The sequence below is a fragment of the Scyliorhinus canicula genome, chromosome 4 (genome assembly GCF_902713615.1).
Source record: "Scyliorhinus canicula chromosome 4, sScyCan1.1, whole genome shotgun sequence".
NCBI classification, from domain to species: domain Eukaryota; kingdom Metazoa; phylum Chordata; class Chondrichthyes; order Carcharhiniformes; family Scyliorhinidae; genus Scyliorhinus; species Scyliorhinus canicula.
The window spans coordinates 77,156,871-77,178,399 of NC_052149.1; the positions used below are offsets into that span (position 1 = coordinate 77,156,871).

Below are 21,529 nucleotides of genomic sequence, written 5' to 3' on the forward strand. Positions count from 1 at the left end.
GCTCGCCTGTAGTTCCTTCCTATTTTCCAGCTTTGCTGGGTCCCCATCTTCTGCATAACTCCTATCTACCTCCAACATCTCATCTATTATCCTCTGCCGCTCCAACCTCTCCTCTATGTCCACCCTAGCCTTAAACAAAATTACCTCACCCCTCACCACCGCCTTTAGAGCTTCCCAGACGACTGCCATTGACACCTCACCCGTACAGTTGAAACCTACATATTCCTTAATTACCTTTTCAATTTTGTCACAGAACTTTTGGTTCCCCAAAAGCCCCACATCCAGTTTCCACCCCGGCCTCTGTGCTACCCACTTCTCCAGTACCATATCCACCCAATGCGGAGCCTGATCTGACACTACAATTGCCGAGTATTCCGACCCCTTAACCCCAGCCAGCAAAGTCTTTCCCACCACGAAAAAGTTGATCCGCGAGTATACCTTATGGACTCCTGAGAAGAACGTGTACTCCCATTCCCTTGGGTGCAGGAACCTCCAAGGGTCACCCCCCCCAATCCAAGTCGGGGATGACCCCAAACACCTACTTTGCGAATCCCACATCACCCAATTGGGACCGTATACACTTAGCAGCGCCAGTATTCTCCCCTCCCGCGCCCCTGTCACAATCACATATCTACCCCCCTGATCAACCACCACCTTCTCCATCTGGAAGGGTAATCTTTTGCTGACTAACACCGCTACCCCTCGAGCCCTTCCATCAAATCCAGAGTGAAACACTTGGCTAACCCAGCCCTTTTTAAGTCTCACCTGGTCCTTCACCCTCAAGTGAGTCTCCTGCAGAATTGCCACATCGGCTTTCAAACTTTTAAGATGCGCAAGCACCCTTGACCTCTTAACCGGATCTCCTAGCCCTCTCACGTTCCACGTGACTATCGTTACTGGGGGTCTCTCACCCCCCCCCCCACCTTTCTTATCCACCATCATCATACCCCCGGGCCATGCCCCATAAGCCTGACCCGCCCCTGTCCATTGTTAACATCGAACCCCCCCCCCCCAAGAATCCCCCCTACATTTCCCCTTGAAAAAACATCTCCCTGTTTTACTCCAGCATACCCCTGCTAAGTATCCAACCCGTGTACAACAATGACATGGTTGCTGTGATGATTGCAAGAAATTGGTGTGTCTGTATATGTGCATATATATTGTATTATATGTCTCTGGAGCAGGAATGGTTTTAAAAACCTGTGTTAAGGTGTGTATATATCTGCTGTAATAATATAATTTTTAATTCCTGATTTAAAAGAATGATAGGCATTATGCTGCAAAAGGTACAATTAAAGTGTCGTAAAAGTGGGGTAATCGTTTTCCCAATATCTGCACATGCCACCGGACATCATCCTCTAAATCCAGTGATTTTTTCTGCCTCAGTGCTCATCGCCAGTTTTCTCTCCTGTTAAATGTCTTTGTTTCCACAAAGAGAATAGGTGTGGAGGTGCTCACACTCTGTGGGAGTGGGCTTAGGTTCCTCAGAGGGTCAGTGCAGACTCGATGGGCTGAATGGCCTCCTTCTACTGTGCGGAGTCTGCACGTTCTCTCTGTGTCTGCGTGGGTTTCCTCCGGGTGCTCCGGTTTCCTCCCGCAGTCCAAAGATATGCAGGTTTGGTTGATTGGCCATGCTAAATTGCCCCATGTTGTCCAGAGATGTGCAGGTTAGGTGAGTTATGGGGTTACAGGGACAGGTCGGGGGAGTGGGCTTAGGTTCTTTCAGAGGGTCGGTGCTGACTCGATGGGCTGAATGGCCTCCTTTTACTGTGCAAAGTCTGCAAATTCTCCCTGTGTTTGCGTGGGTTTTCCCAGGTGCTACAGTTTCTTCCCACAGTCCAAAGATGTGCAGGTTAGATGGATTGGCCATGATAAATTGCCCTTAGTGTCCAAAAATATTAGGTGGGTTTACTGGGTTGCGGGGATAGGGTGGAGGCCTGGGCTTGGGTGCTCTTTCCAAGAGCCGGTGCAGACTCGATGTTACTTCTGCACTGTAAATTCTATGAACTGTGAGATATGTTCCTATAAAATCAAATTGTAGAATTTTGCTTCATAAAAGGGGGTCATTCGGCAATTGTACTTTGCCATTTCTTTTCAAGTGTTATCTACATAGTTGCATTCCCCTGTCATGTTGCCATAGCCTTTTAATATTTTTCTGCAAATATTTAGCCGCCATTTTATTTTAAGTTTTAAAAGTAATCTCCTAATTTTTTCCTTCATACTTTTTGTGGTGATTCTTAAATATGTGTTCTGACTCATCAATCAGTGAAAATATTTCTCTCAATACGCTTTGTTTAAAGAAACCCTTTATTATTCTGAACACCTCTAACAAATTTCCCTCTTTGCTGTCAGAAGAAGAACTTCAGTTTCTCTATTTCAATCTTGTAATTAAAGCCTCTCATCCCTGGCATCATCCAATTCTTTTTTCCCTTTCATGGGATGTGGGCGTTGGTGGTAAAACCAGCATTTGTTGCCCATCCCTAATTGCCCTTGAACTGAGGACAGCTAAAAGTCAACCACAATGCTGTGTATCTTTATTGTCACAAGGAGGCTTACATTAACACTGCAATGAAGTTACTGTGAAAAGCCCCTAGTCTCCATATTCCGGCGCCTGTTCGGGTACACGAAGGGAGAATTCAGAATGTCCAGTCCACCTAACAGCACGTCTTTCGGGACTTGAGGGAGGAAACCAGAGCACCCGGAGCAAACCAACGCAGACACAGGGAGAACGTGCAGACCCCAGTTCAAATTTCATCAAATGCTATGGTGCCAATTGGTTCCATGTCCCTTGAGCATTAGTCAGGGCCTCTGGACTATTAGCCCAGTGATATTACCATTATACCACCGACTACCCCAGTGTGCGTTTCTTATCCTGTCCTGTCCATGTCTTTAACATCCTTCTTAAAGTGGATTCTCCAAAACTGAGCACCTATGTTTTAGAATTAGGGGGATGTCCTTTCCACTTTAATACGCTTTTCGGGATCTAGTCGAATTGCAAGTAACCTTATTTCAATAATGAAATTTAAAAAATGGTATATACTTTGTGAAATCTATTTTGTTCCCTTATTATTTATAATGGCATTTTTTATAATTAAAGATGTTTAAATGTTTACTTTCAGTGATGTGGACCCTCATGTCAGGGACTGCGTAAAAACCTACACTGAAGACTGGGCTATTGTAAATCGAAAGTAAGTGTTAAATTGGATATTCTTTTTACTGACGTTCAGTCGATGTGTTCCGTGAGTTTTAATTGTATTGCACTTTTTGAAAAATTCCGTAACCAGGTATCACAAACTCAGCACAGGATTTAATCCCAACACACTTGACAAACAGAAGGAAAGACAGAAGGGCTTACCAAGACAGATCTTTGAATCGGATGAAATCCCAGACACTAACAGTTACCAGGATGATCAGGTGAGGTACTTTCTTGACAAATTGATAAAGCAAAAATTAAATACCTGCGATTAGTTACAGGCTGGTGTTAACATCACAGCAAACAGATTACCTGGTCATCATTGCGTTGCTCTTTGTGAGAGCTTCCTGTGTGCAAGTTGGCTGCCGTCTGTCCTACATCACAGCTCTACATTATATTTCAAAAGTACATAATTAGTTGGAAAGCACTTTGGGTTCTCTTGCTGCTGTGAAAGGTGCGCTATAAATACATGTCTTTCTTTCTATCTAATCAAGAAACTGTATGATTTATTTGACTCAAATACTTCATACCCAGGAGTAGGAGACAGACTAATGTACTTAAAGTTAGATGACATCATAAAGTAAGAACTTCATATAAAATTTTGATGTTGTGCCTCATTATGTATTTGAAATGTCTCAAAGTCACAAACAATAAATTGCTAGAGAAGTTTACAAAAAAGAGGCATCCGCCCCACAGAGGCCCAGCAAAAAACATTGATATGAATGTTCAGTTGATATACTTATATTGTAAGAAACAGTGGATCAATAATAATCAGTATTAAAATGTTCTCAGAGAAGCCCTCGCGTTAACTTAGCAAACAATAGAAAATTCACCACCTTTGATCTCAACTATTTAACTTTCATCCATTTTCTTTAAAGAGAAAATTGACGTCTCATTATTTCCAATGGCAATGATTGTGGAATCTGAAAATTTAAACATTTTGCTAACAATGGTCTTCCCCAAATTGAGATACAAAAGCTTGAGGTTTGCATGCAGCCTAATTTTAAAACAGCTCACGTTGAGATGTGAAAATCTGGCACAGATCTTTTACCCCCAGACCTCTATTGAAATGAGGCTTAGTTATTGAGGTGAAATGTTTCTTTGTTTGCTGGCTGCAATGGCGTTGAGGAAGTCCCAATTATGGCCTTACAGCATTACACCATCTTTTAACTAGGCAGTAATTGACACTGTTCTGACAATCTCAGGTCAAGAAATTGCAAGATATTTAGAAAGTAGAAAGATTCACACTGTGTCCATTGGGCTGTTAGACTGAAAAATGTTGTTGGGTCAGATCAGAGTAAACATTGCAACACGTCGAGATGTGTTAAAGCAGTCATGTGTGGCACAACAGTAACCTACCAGAACCAATAAGCAACATCAAGACAGGAGCATCATTTTGTTGCAGGAACATCACTCAGCCATATTCACATGCATTGGGATTATATTTAAGTAATTCCTCTCTTTTAAGCTGTTGATTTTAAATTAGATTTTTCCTTTAAGATAAAAATGAAGCAGTCATTACATGGACTACAGATTTAAATTTGCTAGACATAATTTATTTGTAGATTTGTTGCTTCTGATTGTATATTTACTGAGCAAAAAAATGTTTTCCTGTGCTCTTGCACAAATCCTCTTTTTCTCAGTTTAGGTAATATGTATTTGGGATTGTGGAGTGTCTTTGAAATAATGGGCCAGATCTGATCAGTGGCATGCAGCCTGCATCAATGCTGACTGCAGAGATCATTGCGTGCTTACATAGCAACAGGAGTAGGCCATTCAGGCCATTGAACCTTCTCTGCCATTTAATACGATCATGACTGATCAGTTATTTAAGTGCCTTTTACACCCACTATCCCCATAACCATTACCTTTTAGTGCACTTTCAGCTGGTACTTCTGATCACGGCTGCTGCAGCACTACCGTGGCACAGTCATACATGGTAACGTCTGATGAAGAGGAGCAACGGAGAGAACACATCCCCCTTTTTACAACATCAACTACTGTATTCAAGTAGTTTTTAAAGGTCTTGAGTCTTCCAGTAGGGTTAATGAATTGGCGGATGAGCGGGTAGTTGAGTCAGGAGTGTGTGTAGACAGATTGTGGATAGACAGGTTGTGGGGTTGGGTAGTTGTACGCGGGTTGGGTCGGGGGCTTGGGTAGTCGAGTTGGGTTTGTTGGATAGGTTCAAGGGCTGGATAGATGGGTCAGGCGGTAGTTTGGTTGAGAAATGTGGATAGAAGGGTCAGGCGGCTAGGTGGGGTGTATGTGTGGGGTTAATGGATTGGGTTCCATTGTTAATCACTGAGTTACATCAGAGATTTAAACAGTGCAGCAATGCTAAGGTATTCGGATAAGTAGTATACATCTAGTCCAAGCCTCTGACACTGAGATCAGTTTAAGACACATTTGTGGAGGGTCCAATCAACCTATCGGAAGTTTAAACTTTTGAGGCAATTACAGTGCCTGTGCGCATGATGAGATTTTCTCATGGTTCCAACAAGCATCATCAACTTAAGTTCAGTCTATCACTGCTCCCAATACCGGAAGATCAAGCCCAATGTGTTCCGTAATGGTAGTTTTTTGCTAAATGGAACTTAATGTATTCAGAACTCCTGATATTGCCTCAACACATTTTCTGTATCATGTGCCTTCTGAGCTTCCATTTATTTCAGTGTTTTGTTCCTCCCTTCAATATTTCCAGCTGAAAAAGTCCAGGAAGTAATATGAGAAGGGTTCCTCCAGCATTCACAGAGCAAATGAAATATTCCTGTTGGAATTTTCTAAGTCGTAGCTTTTTTATCCCCTTCCAGTGGGAGAATGTCAGGTTTTATTCAGCATCTGCTCATTTGTAGTGTAGTTGAAATTAGGAGCTTGTTGTGGAACTGCAGGCCTGGATCTGTACCCTCTCATGGCATTTTAACATTCCTGAGACTGTCCTTGAATAAATTGTTGATTTTATTGTGATCTTCAACTAAAAGTTAGACCATAGAGCTGAACAAATGACTCTGATTGCAGGATGATTTGAAACGGCGTTCTGTATCAATAGATGATACTCCGAGAGGGAGCTGGGCCTGCAGTATTTTTGATCTCAAAAACTCACTTCCCGACGCGGTTCTTCCAAATCTACTTGATCGGTCTCCAATCGAAGAAATAGATCAACAGAATGAAGAACAGAGGAAGGGAAATCGACACAAAGAGCTGTTTGCACTTTATCCAGCACCAGATGAGGTTGGAAAATTAATTGTGTGTTTAATGGAGATCTTATAACAAAGAACAAAGAAAAGTACGGAACAGGCCCTTCGGCCCTCCAAGCCTGCGCCGACCATGCTTCCTGTCTAAACTTAAATTTTCTACACTTCTGGGGTCTGTATCCCTCTATTCCCATCCTATTCGGGTATTTGTCAAGTTGCCCCTTAAACGTCACTATCATCCCTGCTTCCACCATCTCCTGCAGCAGCGAGTTGCAGGCACCCACTATCACCTGTGTAAAAAAAAAAACTTGCCTTGTACATCTCCTCTAAACCTTGCCCCTCACACCTTAGACCTATGCCCCCTAGTAATTGACCCCTCTACCCTGGAAAAAAGTCTCTGACTAACCACTCTCATAATTTTGTAGACTTCTATCAGGTCGCCCCTGAACCTCCTTCGTTCCAGTGAGAACAAACCGAGTTTATTCAACCTCTCCTCATAGCTAATGCCCTCCATACCAGGCAATGTCCTGGTAAATCTCTTCTGCACCCTCTCTAAAGCCTCCACATCCTTCTGGTAGTGCGGAGACCAGAATTGAACACTATACTCCAAGTGTTCTATACAGCTGCAACATGACTTGCCAATTTTTATACTCAATGACCTGGCCAATGAAGGCAAACATGCCGTATGTCTTCTTGACTACCTTCTCCACCTGTGTTGCCCCTTTCAGTGACCTGTGGACCTGTATACATATATCTCTCTGACTGTCAATACTCTTGAGGGTTCTACCATTCACTGTATATTCCCTACCTGTATTAGACCTTCCAAAATGCATTACCTCACATTTGTCTGGATTAAACCCCATCTGCCATCTCTCTGCCGAAGTCTCCAAACTATCTAAATCCTGCTGTATCGTCTAACAGTCCTCATCGCTATCCGCAATTCCACCTACCTTGGTGTCGTCTGCAAACGTACTAATCAGACTCGTTACATTTTCCTCCAAATCATTTATATATACTATGAACAGCAAAGGTCCCAGCACTGATCCTTGCGGAACACCACTAGTCACAGCCCTCCAATCAGAAAAGTACCCTTCCATTGCTACTCTCTGCCTTCTATGACCTAGCCAGTTCTGTATCCACCTTGCCAGCTCACCTCTGATCACGTGTGACTTCACCTTTTGTACCAGTCTACCATGAGGGACCTTGTCAAAGGCTTTACTGAAGTCCATGTGGACAACATCCACTGCCCTACCTGCATCAACCATATTTATGAACTCCTCTATAAACTCTCAAGTTAGTGAGGCACGACCTCCCCTTCACAAAACCGTGCTGCCTCTCGGTAATACGTCCACTTGCTTCCAAATGGGAGTAGATCCTGTCTCGAAGAATTCTCTCCAGTAATTTCCCTACCACTGATGTAAGGCTCACCGGCCTGTAGTTCCCTGGATTATCATTGCTCCCCATCTTAAACAAAGGAACAACATTGGCTATTCTCCAGTCCTCCGGGACATCACCTGAAGACAGTGAGGATCCAAAGATTTCTGTCAAGGCCTCAGCAATTTCCTCTCTTGCCTCTTTCAGTATTCTGGGGTAGATCCCATCAGGCCCTGGGGACTTATCCACATTAATATTTTTCAAGATGCCCAATACCTCGTCCTTTTGATCTCAGTGTGACCCAGGCTATCTACACACCCTTCTCCAGACTTAACATCCACCAATTCCTTGGGCGCGATTCTCCGCTCCCCACGCGGCATGGGAGAATCGCGGGAGGGCCCCCCAACAAAATTCACCTGGTCGCTGCCGTCGTGAAACGCGAGTGAGAAGCCCGTTTGGGGCTTGTAGGTGGCCTAGAAAGGAAAGAGGACCATGACTGTGCTTGGGAGGGGACAGGCCCGCGATCGGTGCCCACCGATCGTCGGGCTGGCGTCCAATTCGGACGCACTATTTCCCCTCCGCCGTCCCGCAAGATCAAGCTGCCACGTGTTGCGGGGCAGCTGAGGGGAAAGACGGCCACCGCGCATGCGTGGGTTCATGCCGTCAGCGTCATGACGTCAGCCGCGCATGCGCGGTTTGGAACCGGCCAACCTGCACATGCGCGGCTTACGTCATTAGGCGCGCCGGCCGTGCAATTCTCGGCGCGACGCCCCCATGGCCGAGATTTACGGAGCACCGCTCCTAGCCCCGCCGGGAGGGGAGAATAGGGGGCGAGGAGCGGCCTCCAAGGCCGTCGTGAAACTCGGCCGAGTTCACGACGGCCCTCCCGATTTTTCCGGAGAATTCCGCCCCTTCTCTTTGGTGAATACTGATGTAAAGTATTCATTTAGTACCGCGTTCATTTCCTCTGGCTCCACACATAGATTCCCTCCCCTGTCCTTCAGTGGGTCAAAACTTTCCCTGGCTACCCTCTTGCTTTTTATGTACGTGTAAAAAACCGTGGGATTTTCCTTAACCCTATGCCAATGACTTTTCGTGACCCCTTTTAGCCCTCCTGACTCCTTGCTTAAGTTCCTTCCTACTTTCCTTATATTCCACACAGGCTTCGTCTGTTCCCAGCTTTCTAACCCTGACAAATGCCTCCTTTTTCTTTTTGATGAGACCTACAATATCTCTCGTTATCCAAGGTTCCCGAAATTTGCCGTATTTGTCCTTCTTCCTCACAGGAATGTGCCGATCCTGAATTCCTTTCAACTGACATTTGAAAGCCTCCCACATGTCAGATGTTGATTTGCCCACAAACATCCGCCCCCAATCTAGGTTCTTCAGTTCCCTAATATTGTTAAAATTAACCTTCTCCCAATTTAGCACATTCGCACTAGGACCACGCTTATCCTTGTCCACCTTGTATCCTGTACTATACAATTTCATATTCTGATCTTCCCTTTGCCACAAAACTTGTTGTTTTATGTCAAGATAAGCAGTATTATTTGGCGCTAATTAATGTTAATTGGCAACTTCACTTAGAAACCTCAGGATGGCAAGTGTGGGAAATAAGAAATATTACACTGATGCAGGAGGAGGCACTGTTCTGAGAATAGAGGGAGCTTTGTTCTACATCTGTCCTGTGCTATACCTGTGCTGGGAGTATTTGATGTTGACAGTGAATAACCTGAAATGGAAAGTGTTCCAACATAGAGTACCAACATTCCATTAAATGATAAGTACAACACTCTCAAATCAAATAAAAATTATGTTGTTTGGATGCATAACATCGTACGACATATACACTAATAATAATCTATGTAGTCACATGTTATTATATGAGCTCATTTTTTCCCCACTTTCAAAATATTTACACTATTTATGTATAACTTGTTCCACTAATGCAATGTAACACTTTCTGTCTTTATATAATGGCCAGAATATTCTGTTTCAGAGACTATAAGTACTGACGCCAATTGCGTGAATTCCAAGGCCCCAAAAGTGGTGCAGGTCCCGGAGTGATTCAGGACGACCTATTGGGCTAGAACTGGTCCACATGGAACAAGTGCAATTCCAACGAATGCGGGTGCGTGATTCGATGGGATTGGCATTCAAAAGCCTGACAAGCAGGAGCTGCACATCGCCAAGCCTCATCCCAGCCAAGGAGATGGCACTGATTGCGCTGGCGCAGGACCATCCCATTGGGTTGGCTGGGACCAGAGAGTACCTAGTAGGGTGGCCTGGAGAGACACCCATACGACCCGTGGAGCTAGCTTCATAGTGGGAAGTCAGAGGCTGCACAGCCGCATGGCTGCCTTGCAGGCGGCGGCAATGGTGGTCCGTGCCTATCCACCCCACGGCTTACCTCCTGGCCTCTCCCCGCTACTCCTCCGGCCCAGGCAGAAGCCCTTCGGCCAGCGGTGAAACTGTCAGCACACTGTAGCTGTGTTGGACACTTTTTGTATCCCCTCTCTCTCCCTCAGCAGCCACGGCATCTGTTTCCCAATTGTAAATACTGCAAGTAAACCTCGCCGTCGGTAATTCCTCCTGCCGGGATGGAGCATCATGGGGGGGCTCGGAAATTGCCGGGTCAGGCCAGTTAATGATGTGCCAACAGTATTTACTGTACAATTTGATTGTCCATACCGACGTATGGCATGGAACGCATTCTGCCACTGTCGAGGCACCAGAGCATGACATTCCGCTGGGCGCCCGGCATCGTCCTTGATTTTCGGCTGACGCGTGATTTGCCGCGCTTTGCGATTCCGGCGTCGCTGGATGGAGAATCCCGCCCAATATAATTTTCACCCCTGCCCCCTAGACTATTGAGGAGACACACCATTCAAACGGATCTTCGGGTAGTTTGCTGTACCACACCAAGCATGTGGTTAGGTTGCTGCTTCCCAGCTGTTTTTTTTGCAGCCAGGTTTTTGAAACCGACCATTTGTGGAAATTTTTTGGGAGTGAATCTGCTGTGCTTCCTCCAGCAGCACCCCAGCCAAATTCGGTTCTCATCAGCAGGTCTTTTGATTTCCCAATTCCAAGACACGCCTAGAACTAGAACTTTGCAGAGAACAAACCCTGTCACACTCACTAACCCCTTCACTTGAATTTGGCTGGAATTTCTTTTTAAAGAATGTTGATGTTTCTACCTCCCCCACCAATACAATTTTCTTTCGCCACTCTTTGAAGGAGATCCAATCATGAAATATAGACATGAATTTTACAGCCCCCTGCCGGTGTATTTGATGATGGGGAGGAGCAGGTAGCATAAAATGTGTTGCCAACTCACCAATTTCCTATTGATCCCCAACTTGCCCCCCATATTACTGGGTAAGGAACAGGCAGTCCGATGCTCGTACATCTACTGAGTCCTTAAGAGGACAATTAATTTGCAGGGGGCATGACAAACGGCCTGGCAGCTTGCACTGTTGGTGGGCAGGAAGGTTGTGTGTCTCCTTTAGGGAGAGTCCCCTCTGTCCATTGGGGACACACCTCTCCCACCCAAGATGGTACCCCTTCTTTGTTCTTCCCTCGCCATCCCCTGGTCTCTTTAACTGGATCACCTCAGACACTACATTGCTCGTTTGGGTCTCAAGACACCCCTTCCTCTGCCCGCCACCTCACAGGGGCCTTCAGCCATGCCCACCTTAAAATTTCAGCCTTAACTGAAGTACGGTTCCCAGCGTCACTTCTTCCTCGGGACTGCTCGTTGTCCCAGCAGTGGCCATTGCTCTTTTCTTGTGCTGCTGGGACTACAGAGCTGTTTGACGATCAGACTGGCTGCCTGCTGTCTCTAGGGCAGTTCTTCCTGTTCCTGCGGGCCAGAAGCATCACTCAGATCCAATTAAGGCCACCCCATTGGTATTATCACTGTGGGGCTGCTTCCTGTGGGGCTTGGTCACCGTGTCATTATGGCATAGAAGTTAGCCATCAGCAAATTGAGTCCATGCCAGCTCTCTGTAGAGCAATCCAATCAGTCCCATTACCCAACTCTATCACCATAACCCTGTAAGTTTAGTTCCCTCAAGTGCCCATCCAGTTTCCTTTTGAAAACTTTTGTTGTCTCCACTACCGTCACCCTCGTAGGAAACGACGTCCAGTTCCACATCGGCTTTGGGACCAAATTATGTTTGATTTATGTCCCTGTGAGGTGCCTTGGGATGCTTTACTGTGTTAAAGTCAATTCCTAAATGCAAGCTGTTATTGCGTGAGCCTGACCCTGACCTGAAGTGGTAGAGTTCATTGGGCAGCTATCAGGAATTGGCTGATTTCTGTAGCTACTATAGCAATGCCAAGGTTAATTACCACAACTCTAACTGCTGCCCAAGCTAGAAATAAGCTAACTCAGAGCAGACGAAGAATTAAATCTTGAGCCTTCTGGCCTGCATGGCTCCGTGCCACACAATGTGGTGTATCTTCTGTCAGAGCCGTCGGAGGGTCTCTGAAATGGACGAATGAAGAGTGCAACTGTGTGAAATACTTTGCAGATATTTTCTGTCTTCTTTCTTGGGTGGTTAGGCCAAACAGTCAATGTTAGCTGATTGGCCCTGTACTAAGGTAATAAGCTAACTTTTGCGTTTCAAATTGATTGCAGGATGAGCCAATAGAAAGGCACAGTATTCCTGAAGTTCCCAGAGAGCACTTTGGTCAAAGACTGCTTGTAAAATGCTTATCATTGAAGTAAGTATGTTTTTTTTTCATGGAGGGTTGTAAACGATTAAATTGTCTATCATTTGCAAAATAGCCTCATGGAACTTCAAAAAAAATTCTTTTCTTTGCAGATTTGAAATTGAAATTGAGCCAATTTTTGCAAGTTTGGCTTTATACGATGTCAGAGAGAAGAAAAAGGTTAGTATTGTAAATATTTTTTGCCATTCTAATTCTTTTATTTACTTCCGTCCTGAAGATGGTGTAAATTCTGTCAGGATGTGATTCATCAAACAAATATACACAGAACAATAAATAAATTAGCAGATAAAAGTAATACCGTAATCAGTCTACATTGATAAACAGTGAAGTGTTTGAATTCCCAGGATTAAAACACACATTGATCATAGGGATCATGAGGTCTGCTTGTGGGGTTGATGGTGGGTGAAGTTGAAACCAAGGAAATAGCTAGCACAGCACAAATGGCTGAGCCTTTTTGCTGAACTGGGTTGGTCGGGAGGAGGGTATAGTTTTCATCTGAAATGTGAAACCTCTATTGTTTTTCTTCAAATAGTATTACAACAATAATCTTTATTAGTGTTACAAGTGGACTTGCATTAACACTGAAATGAAGTTACTGTGAAAATCCTCTAGCCGCCACACACTGGTGCCTGTTCGGGTTTGAATTCGAATTCAGAATGTCCAACTTAACTGATAAGGCCGAATGGGCCTGATTTACAATTTCTGGATTTTCTAATGGAATGAAAATTCTCCCTCTCCTCATCTCTCTATTCCACTCTTTTCCTTGGATTCTTAATGTTCATATTAGGTAAGCACAGTAAGAAGTCTTACAACACCAGGTTAAAGCCCAACAGGTTTGTTTCAAACACTAGCTTTCGGAGCGTAGCTCCTTCCTCAGGTGAATCTGAGGAAGGAGCAGCGCTCCAAAAGCTCATGTTTGAAACAAACCTATTGGATTTTAACCTGGTGCTGTAAGACTTCTTACTGTGCTTACCTCAGTCCAACGCCAGCATCTCCACATCATTGATATTAGATGGCATGGGCTCATTAGACAAAAGCATTTGGCGCGATTCAACCAATGTTTTGGACGTGTTTGGTGGGGTGTTTCTCAGCACTTTGCCGTTTTTTTTGGTCTCGGCAAGGAATGCCCCATCGAAGCCGCACTTACATCATTTCCTGAGCTTGGCTCGCTTGTGCAGGAAGACTACTCGTGGATCGGGACTCCATTTGTAAAGGCAGCCCCGATCTTTTGACCCTCCTCAGCGACTTCACAACCAACTCCAATCTCTAATGGCCTGCGAGATCCCCGGGTGCTGTTATTGGACCGGTATTAAGTGGCGCCTGGAGAGGTCTCCCAGGCTCAGCTTGTGAATCCCAGATCCTGGGAAGATGCGGTGAATCTCAGCGAGATCCCGGTGCGAGACACCGTTAAATTTTGTGAGATGTTTCGAGAGTTTCAAATCTCGCGAGAAGCCTCTTGCAAGATTCAACGCCCTCATCCCGACACCAAGTCGGGCACGACAAGGCCGTTGAATCGCTCATATAGCCTTCAACCCATTGGTAGTTAGGCTAAGTAGACTGTGAGAATATCTATTTAATGTACATCTCAGTAGAGCAGTGCAGCCTATTTCTGTCCCTAGATTGTATATTTTTTCAGATATTTACAAAATTCTGAAATGTAAAATATCATTTTCTAATTCCTGACGTGCTTTTTTGAAAAACAGATTTCAGAAAATTTTTTCTTCGATTTGAATTCGGAGCAAATAAAAGGCATGCTGCGACCTCATGTTCCTCCTGCAGCCATTTCAACACTGGCTCGATCAGCAATCTTCTCAATCACATATCCCTGTCAGGATGTTTTTTTAGTTATAAAGGTAAGAAATAACTTCATTTGACATCATTTACTCTTTCCCCCTTGCAAATGCTGATGTATGGTACCACAATCCGTGGGAGCCGAGATGGTAAATGCCTTTTGATCTTGTGATGAGTGGAGAGGTGACAGACTTTGTAACCTATGCAGAAGAGGGGAACAGAAACAACTTACATTTCTTCTTTGACTTAGTAAAAACGCACAACCCTAACTGATTTCTTTTGCCTCCCCCCAACCCACCCACAACACCCCATTGCTCCCATCCTTCAAGGGTGTTCAGGCCAATTGAAGATTCCTGGATTGAAATGAATTAATTTTTTTGTTACTGAAGAAGGGCCTTTCTGCTCTACATGAATGAATTGAAACTCCTCCTCTTCCTCTCTAAAAACTGTCCCTTGGTAATATATTCGCACATGAAATCAGCACCCACATGCACCCTGTTGACAGTCATTCTATCTCTCTCGTCTCTTCCATTCCTTCTGTACTGGCCAACTGTTGTCTGACATCCAGTCTTGGATGACTCTTATTCCGTGCAGGTTATGTTGGAAAGATTGAGGCCATGCAGTCATTGCCGCAAATTCCATACCGTCACCATTGACTATCCTTCTCTTAGTCCATGAAACCAAACTGTTCCGAACATTGCTGTCCCTTTCCATTATTCAGGATGTGGGCATACCTGACCAGACTGGCATTTATTTCCCCAACCATCTGTTGCCCTAAGAAGGTGGTGGTGATCGGTAGTCTTCTTGAACTGCTGGGAGAATGTTTTTGCAAACGAGTGGCTTGCTAGAGTAGCATTGAGGGACAACCACGTTGGTATGGAACTGGAGTAATATATAGGCTACACTAGGTAAGGCTGCCAGGTTTCTTCCCATAAGGATATTTATGAACCAGATTAGTTTATACTACAATCGGACAGCTTTGCATATACCCTTACTGCTGTTTGCTTTTAGTTTCAGACTTAAACAAAAACAACCTCAATCTGGAGTCTCAAACTGTCGTGGTGGGATTTGAACTCTTATTCTATGGGTATTAGTTCTAGTCCTGTAATATAGCCACTACACTGCTTATGGGTCCCAAGCCTAATTCCTATATCTCTACATACTTATCCTCCTGTAATCACAATGCTACCCACCTCAAACCCTGTAACATTGCCAGCCTCTATTCCTCTGTCTGTGGCTAAAACCATCATCCATGCCTTCCTCCCAGGCCTGATTATTCCATTGCTCACTTGTCTGCCTCTTATTCTTCACTGTTCATAAACGTCAGCTAATCCAAAGCTCTTGTTTCCCTAGCCTGCATCATATCCAACTTGCCCATTGCTCTGTATAATTAAAGTTCAGCAAGCCTCAAATTTACAGTTTTTATGTTTGCATTCAAATCCCTCTGTGGTGTTGCCTCTCCTTACTTCTGTAATTTCCTGCCTAACACTGCTGTTTCACGCGCTGTTCCCACAACCCTGCTGCCGGCCTATTTCCCTACCGTTCCGCCAGGAAGTCCAGGAAAGCCTGCCACCGCCTAAAGAATCCTTGCACCGACCCTCTCAGGGCGAATTTCACCCTTTCCAACTTGATGAACCCTGCCATGTCATTGATCCAGGCCTCCACGCTTGGGGGCCTCGCATCCTTCCACTGAAGCAAAATCCTACGCCGGGCTACTAGGGACGCAAAGGCCAGAACACCGGCCTCTTTCGCCTCCTGCACTCCCGGCTCTGCTGAAATTCTTTTCTTAAACCTCTCCACCTTCCTCTCCTGCCTCAACAACCTACTTTAACCTCACCTCTTGAGTCTGCTTTTGATCACCTTTTCCAATATCATCCTTTTAGCTTGACATGCATTTTCCTCATGCCTATGTAAAACCAACACCACATTAAAGTTGTAATCTCAGTGCAAGTTGTTGATGATGATATTAAATACTAGGCTGATTTCACTAAATCATCAGTGATCTCTTAACAATATCATGTAAATTATGAATCGTTTAAGGTAAGCTGTAACTGAAAAAAACCATGTGCCTGCTGTTACAAAAGGTTCCTTCCTGTGTTTCCTTTCAGCTGGAGAAAGTTCTTCAACAAGGAGATATTGGTGAATGTGCAGAACCATACATGATTTTCAAGGAGTCTGACATGACCAAAGTAAGAACCTTTCAGAGGTATTTTAGAAATGTTAGGAATTAATATTTAGCAGCGGTTACAAAATAAAATAAACTTGTGTTGTTAAGTGTAATTAAGCTCTGAAACTTTGTTCCAATTTTTAACAAGTGCACGTTTGTTTTTGGTGTGCTGGATGGAGGGAAAGTTGGACAGATGACTTGCAAGATTGAGTTGCGTCTTTTAAGAATAGTACAGGGCTGCAATTTCAGACGGGAGTTTTGTTTCACTCTGGGCTGTAGAGAATTTGCTCTTAATTATATTACTTTATTTTGTTACAGAACAAGGAAAAGTTGGAGAAGTTAAAGAGCCAGGCGGAGCAGTTTTGTCACAGACTGGGGAAGTACCGCATGCCTTTTGCTTGGACTGCCATACATCTAATGAATATTGTTAACAGTGCAGGAAGCCTGGAGCGAGACAGTACAGACTCTGAAATAGGAGCAGGAGGTGGAGACTTTTTTTCCAGAATTTTTTTATAAACCTTAACAACAGTGCATCTGTCTATATTTGTATATTTATTATTTGGTAGCCTTTCCTTGTTCTTTATGCAATCATTTCCAACACTCTTTCAGCAACAATCATTCCTAGGTCTGGTATAAAACAATTTTAATGCAGGCGTCCTCTAATAAGGCCCAAGTTCAAAGAGTGCTGGTAATACACCAGTGGATGTTTTTCTGTTTCCCACCATAGCAAGGATATACCTTCAAAGTCGGATTTAACACCTTTTTGGGTCATGACAATTTGAAAAACTGAACTGAAACTGACGAGGTGAATTTCAAATGGGACACATTCTCAATGTTCATGGATTAGATTTGAACCCAGATGCCAGAGATGAAGGGCAGGGTATAACTTCCTTCATCAGCCAATCTTATTTTATTTAACTTTTAATTATGTATATAGGAACATAGAAGTGGACCATTCAGCCCTTTGAGCCTGCTTTAAGATCATGGTTGATCTGGTTGTGGTCTCAGCTCCACTTTCCTCTCTGCTCCCAGAACCCTGGTCACCCGTGCCTAAGGGAAAACTGTTTAACTCTGCTTTGAATAAATTCAAAGACCCAGCCTCTGCTACTTTCTGGGGAAGAGAATACCACACACCAATGACCCTTTTGGAGAAACGTTTTCTCCTCTATCTTAAAGTGAAGACTTCTAATGTTTAAACTATGTCCCCTAGTTTTAGTCTTCCCCTCGAGGAAACATCCTGCAGGTATCCACCCTATCCAGTTTCTTCAGGATCTTATATATTTCAATAAAGTCACTTCACATACTTCTCACATCCAATGGGAAGAGGCCTAATCTGTTCAACCTTTCTTCATAAGACAACTCCTTTCATATCAGGAATGAGTCCAGTGAACCTTCTCTGAACTGCTTCTAAAGGAATTATATATATTTTTTTCGATAAGGATACCAAAACTGCACACACCACTCCAGATGTGGTGTCACCAAGGTTCTGTACAACTGCAGTAAAACTTCCCTCCTTTGATTTTCCATTTCTCTTGCAATAACCATCAACAATTCCATTTGCCTTCCGAAACACTTGCTGCACCTGCATGCAAACGTTTGAAGTAAAACCTCACCACTATCCTTAGAATTCCCCCTATACCCGATAGAGCGCTGTAATTCTAAATGGTGATCCAGGGATTCCCTTGTTTTCCCTCACTCCTAGGCAGACTTAGGTGGATGCCAATCAGGTCAAACTATTATTTCAAGTTAACCCCCGGTATAACCCATATCTTCATGATTCTGTTTACTTGCCACTCAGTAGCTTACACATGGGTCCGGCTTGCTAAGTAGAGTAAAGTAAACTTTCTAATAATAATAATAACCACTCTTTCAGGTTATCAATTTAAACTTAACTTTATTTTCAAGTTAAAAAGATAAAAACTATTTTTACAGAAAGGTAAAAAGATCTTTTCTTGTTCGGACCAGTTGTAAGACTTTCAAGTCTATCTAGTCAATCTGTCTTCTTTAACTTTTGGTCTCCTGTTCGCTTCTCTGGGTTGCTCGGTCTTCGAATGCTGCCTGAAGAATGATTCCTTTCTGCTCAATTTTCAGAGTTTTTATAGCAATTTGTGCAGCCTGACCTTCACAAATGGCTCCCCTTTGCTGACTACGAGCCTCCCTTTGCTGTCTGCTGGCCTGACAGTTGAAAGCTAGCTTCTATCGGTTAGAAGCGTGGCACCTTGCAACAGTGCGGCTCCATTCCACCAGCGTGCCATTACTTACTTTGAACTTCTTCACTTTTCTTGACATGTAACAAATTTGTCTGTGTCTTCGTCAGTAACCTTTCAGATTTATGTCTTTATTAATGATTTTTTTCAGTCTCAACCCGGGTCACCTTTGGGTCAAGCTAATGTCATGTTCTAACCTTATCTGGCTTGGCTATCTTCTAAAAGGTTTAACGTCAAAATGGTGTGTGTTATGGTAGAACCTTGTCATCTTATGGGTTTCTATATTTGTAAATCAGTTGTCTCACCGTATTACTGGTGTCAGCAAGTTTTCACGCTTAACAGTTGTCCCTTATTTTAAACCTTAGATTCTGGTTGCTCTTATTAATTGTTCAATAAAATAATTAATTGCTTAAAGAATTGTGATATACTGTTCCCTTTCATAATACTTAAGAATTTAAGTCGATCGAATGACTTTTTAACTTATAAATCAGAGTGAATTGTTCCTAGCTGTTTTCCTTCACGCCTGTGAAGCTGTCTGCATTTAAAATAAGCTGCTGCTGTTAACCCTTTGTGGGACTTTTCCCTTTCATAAAAAGTCTGAGGCATTCTCAGTGTTACTTTCATGTTTCAAATGTCATATTTTTCTTATTTTTCAGTACACGTTATGTGATTCACTTAGGACACCTAGATATCTTTGTCGGACTGAGGTCTACAATATTTCCCTATTTAAATAGTATACTATGTTTCTATTGTTTCTGCTAAAGTGAACAAATTTTACTACCATACATTCAGTCCTTTAATTTAAGTCATTTATATAGATTGTTAGTAGTTGAGGCCCCACCACTGATCCCTGTGGCACGGCACTAGTTTCAACTTGCCAATCCGACAAAGACCCATTTATCCCTACTCTCTTCCTGTTAGAAAGCTAATCCTTTATCCATGCTAATATGTTACCCCCTACACCATGTGCTCTTGTGATACCTTATCAAATGCCTTTTGGAAATCCAACTACACTACATTTACAGGTTCCCCTTTATTCACCTTGCATGTGACTTCATCAAAAAGCACTTAACAGATTAGTTAAACATGATTTCTGTTTCACAAAATGTGATTAAGCATCTTGCTATAACCTTATTAATGGATTTTGGCACGTTCCCTATGACAGATGTTCAGCTAACTGGCTCATAGTTTGCTGCTTTCTGCCTTCCTCCTTTCTTCAATAAAGGTATTAAATTAGCTATTTTCCAATCCTCTGGAACTGTTCCAGAATTTAAAGAGTTTTGGAAGATTATAACCAATGCTCCTTTTAAGACCCGAGGATGCAGACCATCCGTCTGGGGTTGAGTCAGCTTTTAGGTCCAATAGTTTTCCGAGCATCTTTTCCCTGATTGTTTTAAGTTCATCCCTCCCTTTCGCCTCTTGACTTTGAACTATCCTTGGGAAGTTTCCCAAGTCCTTAGTACCTCCATTTATTAATCATGAAACAGGAGAGACCTAACACACAGTCAGCACTTTAATAAGGCTACTGATCAGGTTTTGACATGCATCATAAGGCTGCTTTTGCATGACAGATACCATTTAGGCATCAATACCTTCTTTAGAATATTGTGAAATGGCAACATCAAATCTCATACTGACTTGCATTGGCCCATACTCTGGTAAAGCAGAGCTCTCTGCACATGAACATAGAGCTATGTTGCTACAAAGAGCTGACTGACTTGTTAGCTCTTAATTAACATTAATAATATAGACGGAGCTTCATTCTTAATCAAGTTTGTAAAGATGACTTTGCAAGGCAGTATGACTACAATCAGTGCAAAGCGTTATGCATGGGTCAACAGTTAGTGTAAGGTGGCAGTCAAGAAAATGGAATAAGTTATGAGTTATATTACTAAATCATTTGAGCCCAAAATTCCAGATGACATGACAAAGCTGTATAGTACTCTGGGCAGATTGCCTCTGGAGTCTTGAAGTTAAGGTCTCCGAGTTAAGGTTCAAAGGTTGTGCAGAGGAGAGAAATAAAGATGATTTCTGGTGCTGGAGGGATGAAATATGTATGAAGAAAGACCTGAGTCTGGGTTCTACAGCCACAAAAGAATCACTGGAGTGAAGTTGCAGATCTACTGAAGATACTAATAGTGTAGAGAAAGTAACCAGTACAATATTTTCAGATATGCCAGAGCTAGAAGACAAGAGAACGAAGGCCTAACTTTTGTGAAAGGTCAGATTTTGAGAATTGTGCCCTTTGAATAAGACATTAAATGAGAATCCTATTTGCTGATTTTGTTGGTTCCTCAGACAGTTATTATGGGCCAGGGTTTAGAGAACCACAAAGTGTATCATGGAGTTCACCTGACCCACAACTTTTAATAGATTGTGGTATGGGGAGCACACGGCCACTCTACAGGTGTGATACAGCAGAAATGGAAAGGTATTTTTTAAAGCAAAACATTATTTACTCTATGATCTCATGTTAACCTTTTTAAAACATACAGTGAACATCTTAGCAATCATTAATTCAAATACAACCCCCAAAGACTACAATACTAAGTAATCCTTTAAGCTTTCCTTTTAACATCCATAAGACTTAAAAACACCTTTTTACAGAAAGACATCAGGCTTAACTTCACTACTGAGAACAGTTACCACGTTGAAATCAGCAAATAGACATTCGTAAGCTTGCAGAGATTCACACACATCCTGCTGTGATTGCAGCTTCTCCAAAACTAAAATGAAATCAAACCTACCCTGCAGCAAAAAGGCCTAAAGCGAAAGTAAAAAGCTTACCGACAGCCCAGCTCCACCTACTCTCTGACATCACTGAAGTAATAAACACCCATTTCTTAAAGGTACTCTCACTACAGATATT

The 21,529-nt window shown here is 43.2% G+C and overlaps 1 protein-coding gene across 15 annotated transcripts in view; it reads left to right on the forward strand.

The window, feature by feature from the left end:
* Nucleotides 1-21,529, forward strand: part of dock7 (dedicator of cytokinesis 7) — a 223,709-nt gene that overhangs the window by 44,380 nt on the left and 157,800 nt on the right. For all 15 annotated transcript variants that reach the window (XM_038794509.1, XM_038794510.1, XM_038794511.1 and 12 more), the window contains exons 4-11: nucleotides 3,120-3,188; nucleotides 3,285-3,414; nucleotides 6,209-6,421; nucleotides 12,401-12,486; nucleotides 12,588-12,654; nucleotides 14,199-14,348; nucleotides 16,395-16,475; nucleotides 16,772-16,937. In XM_038794509.1, the coding sequence (XP_038650437.1) occupies nucleotides 3,120-3,188; nucleotides 3,285-3,414; nucleotides 6,209-6,421; nucleotides 12,401-12,486; nucleotides 12,588-12,654; nucleotides 14,199-14,348; nucleotides 16,395-16,475; nucleotides 16,772-16,937 (962 nt within the window). The remainder of the gene's footprint in view (nucleotides 1-3,119; nucleotides 3,189-3,284; nucleotides 3,415-6,208; nucleotides 6,422-12,400; nucleotides 12,487-12,587; nucleotides 12,655-14,198; nucleotides 14,349-16,394; nucleotides 16,476-16,771; nucleotides 16,938-21,529) is intronic.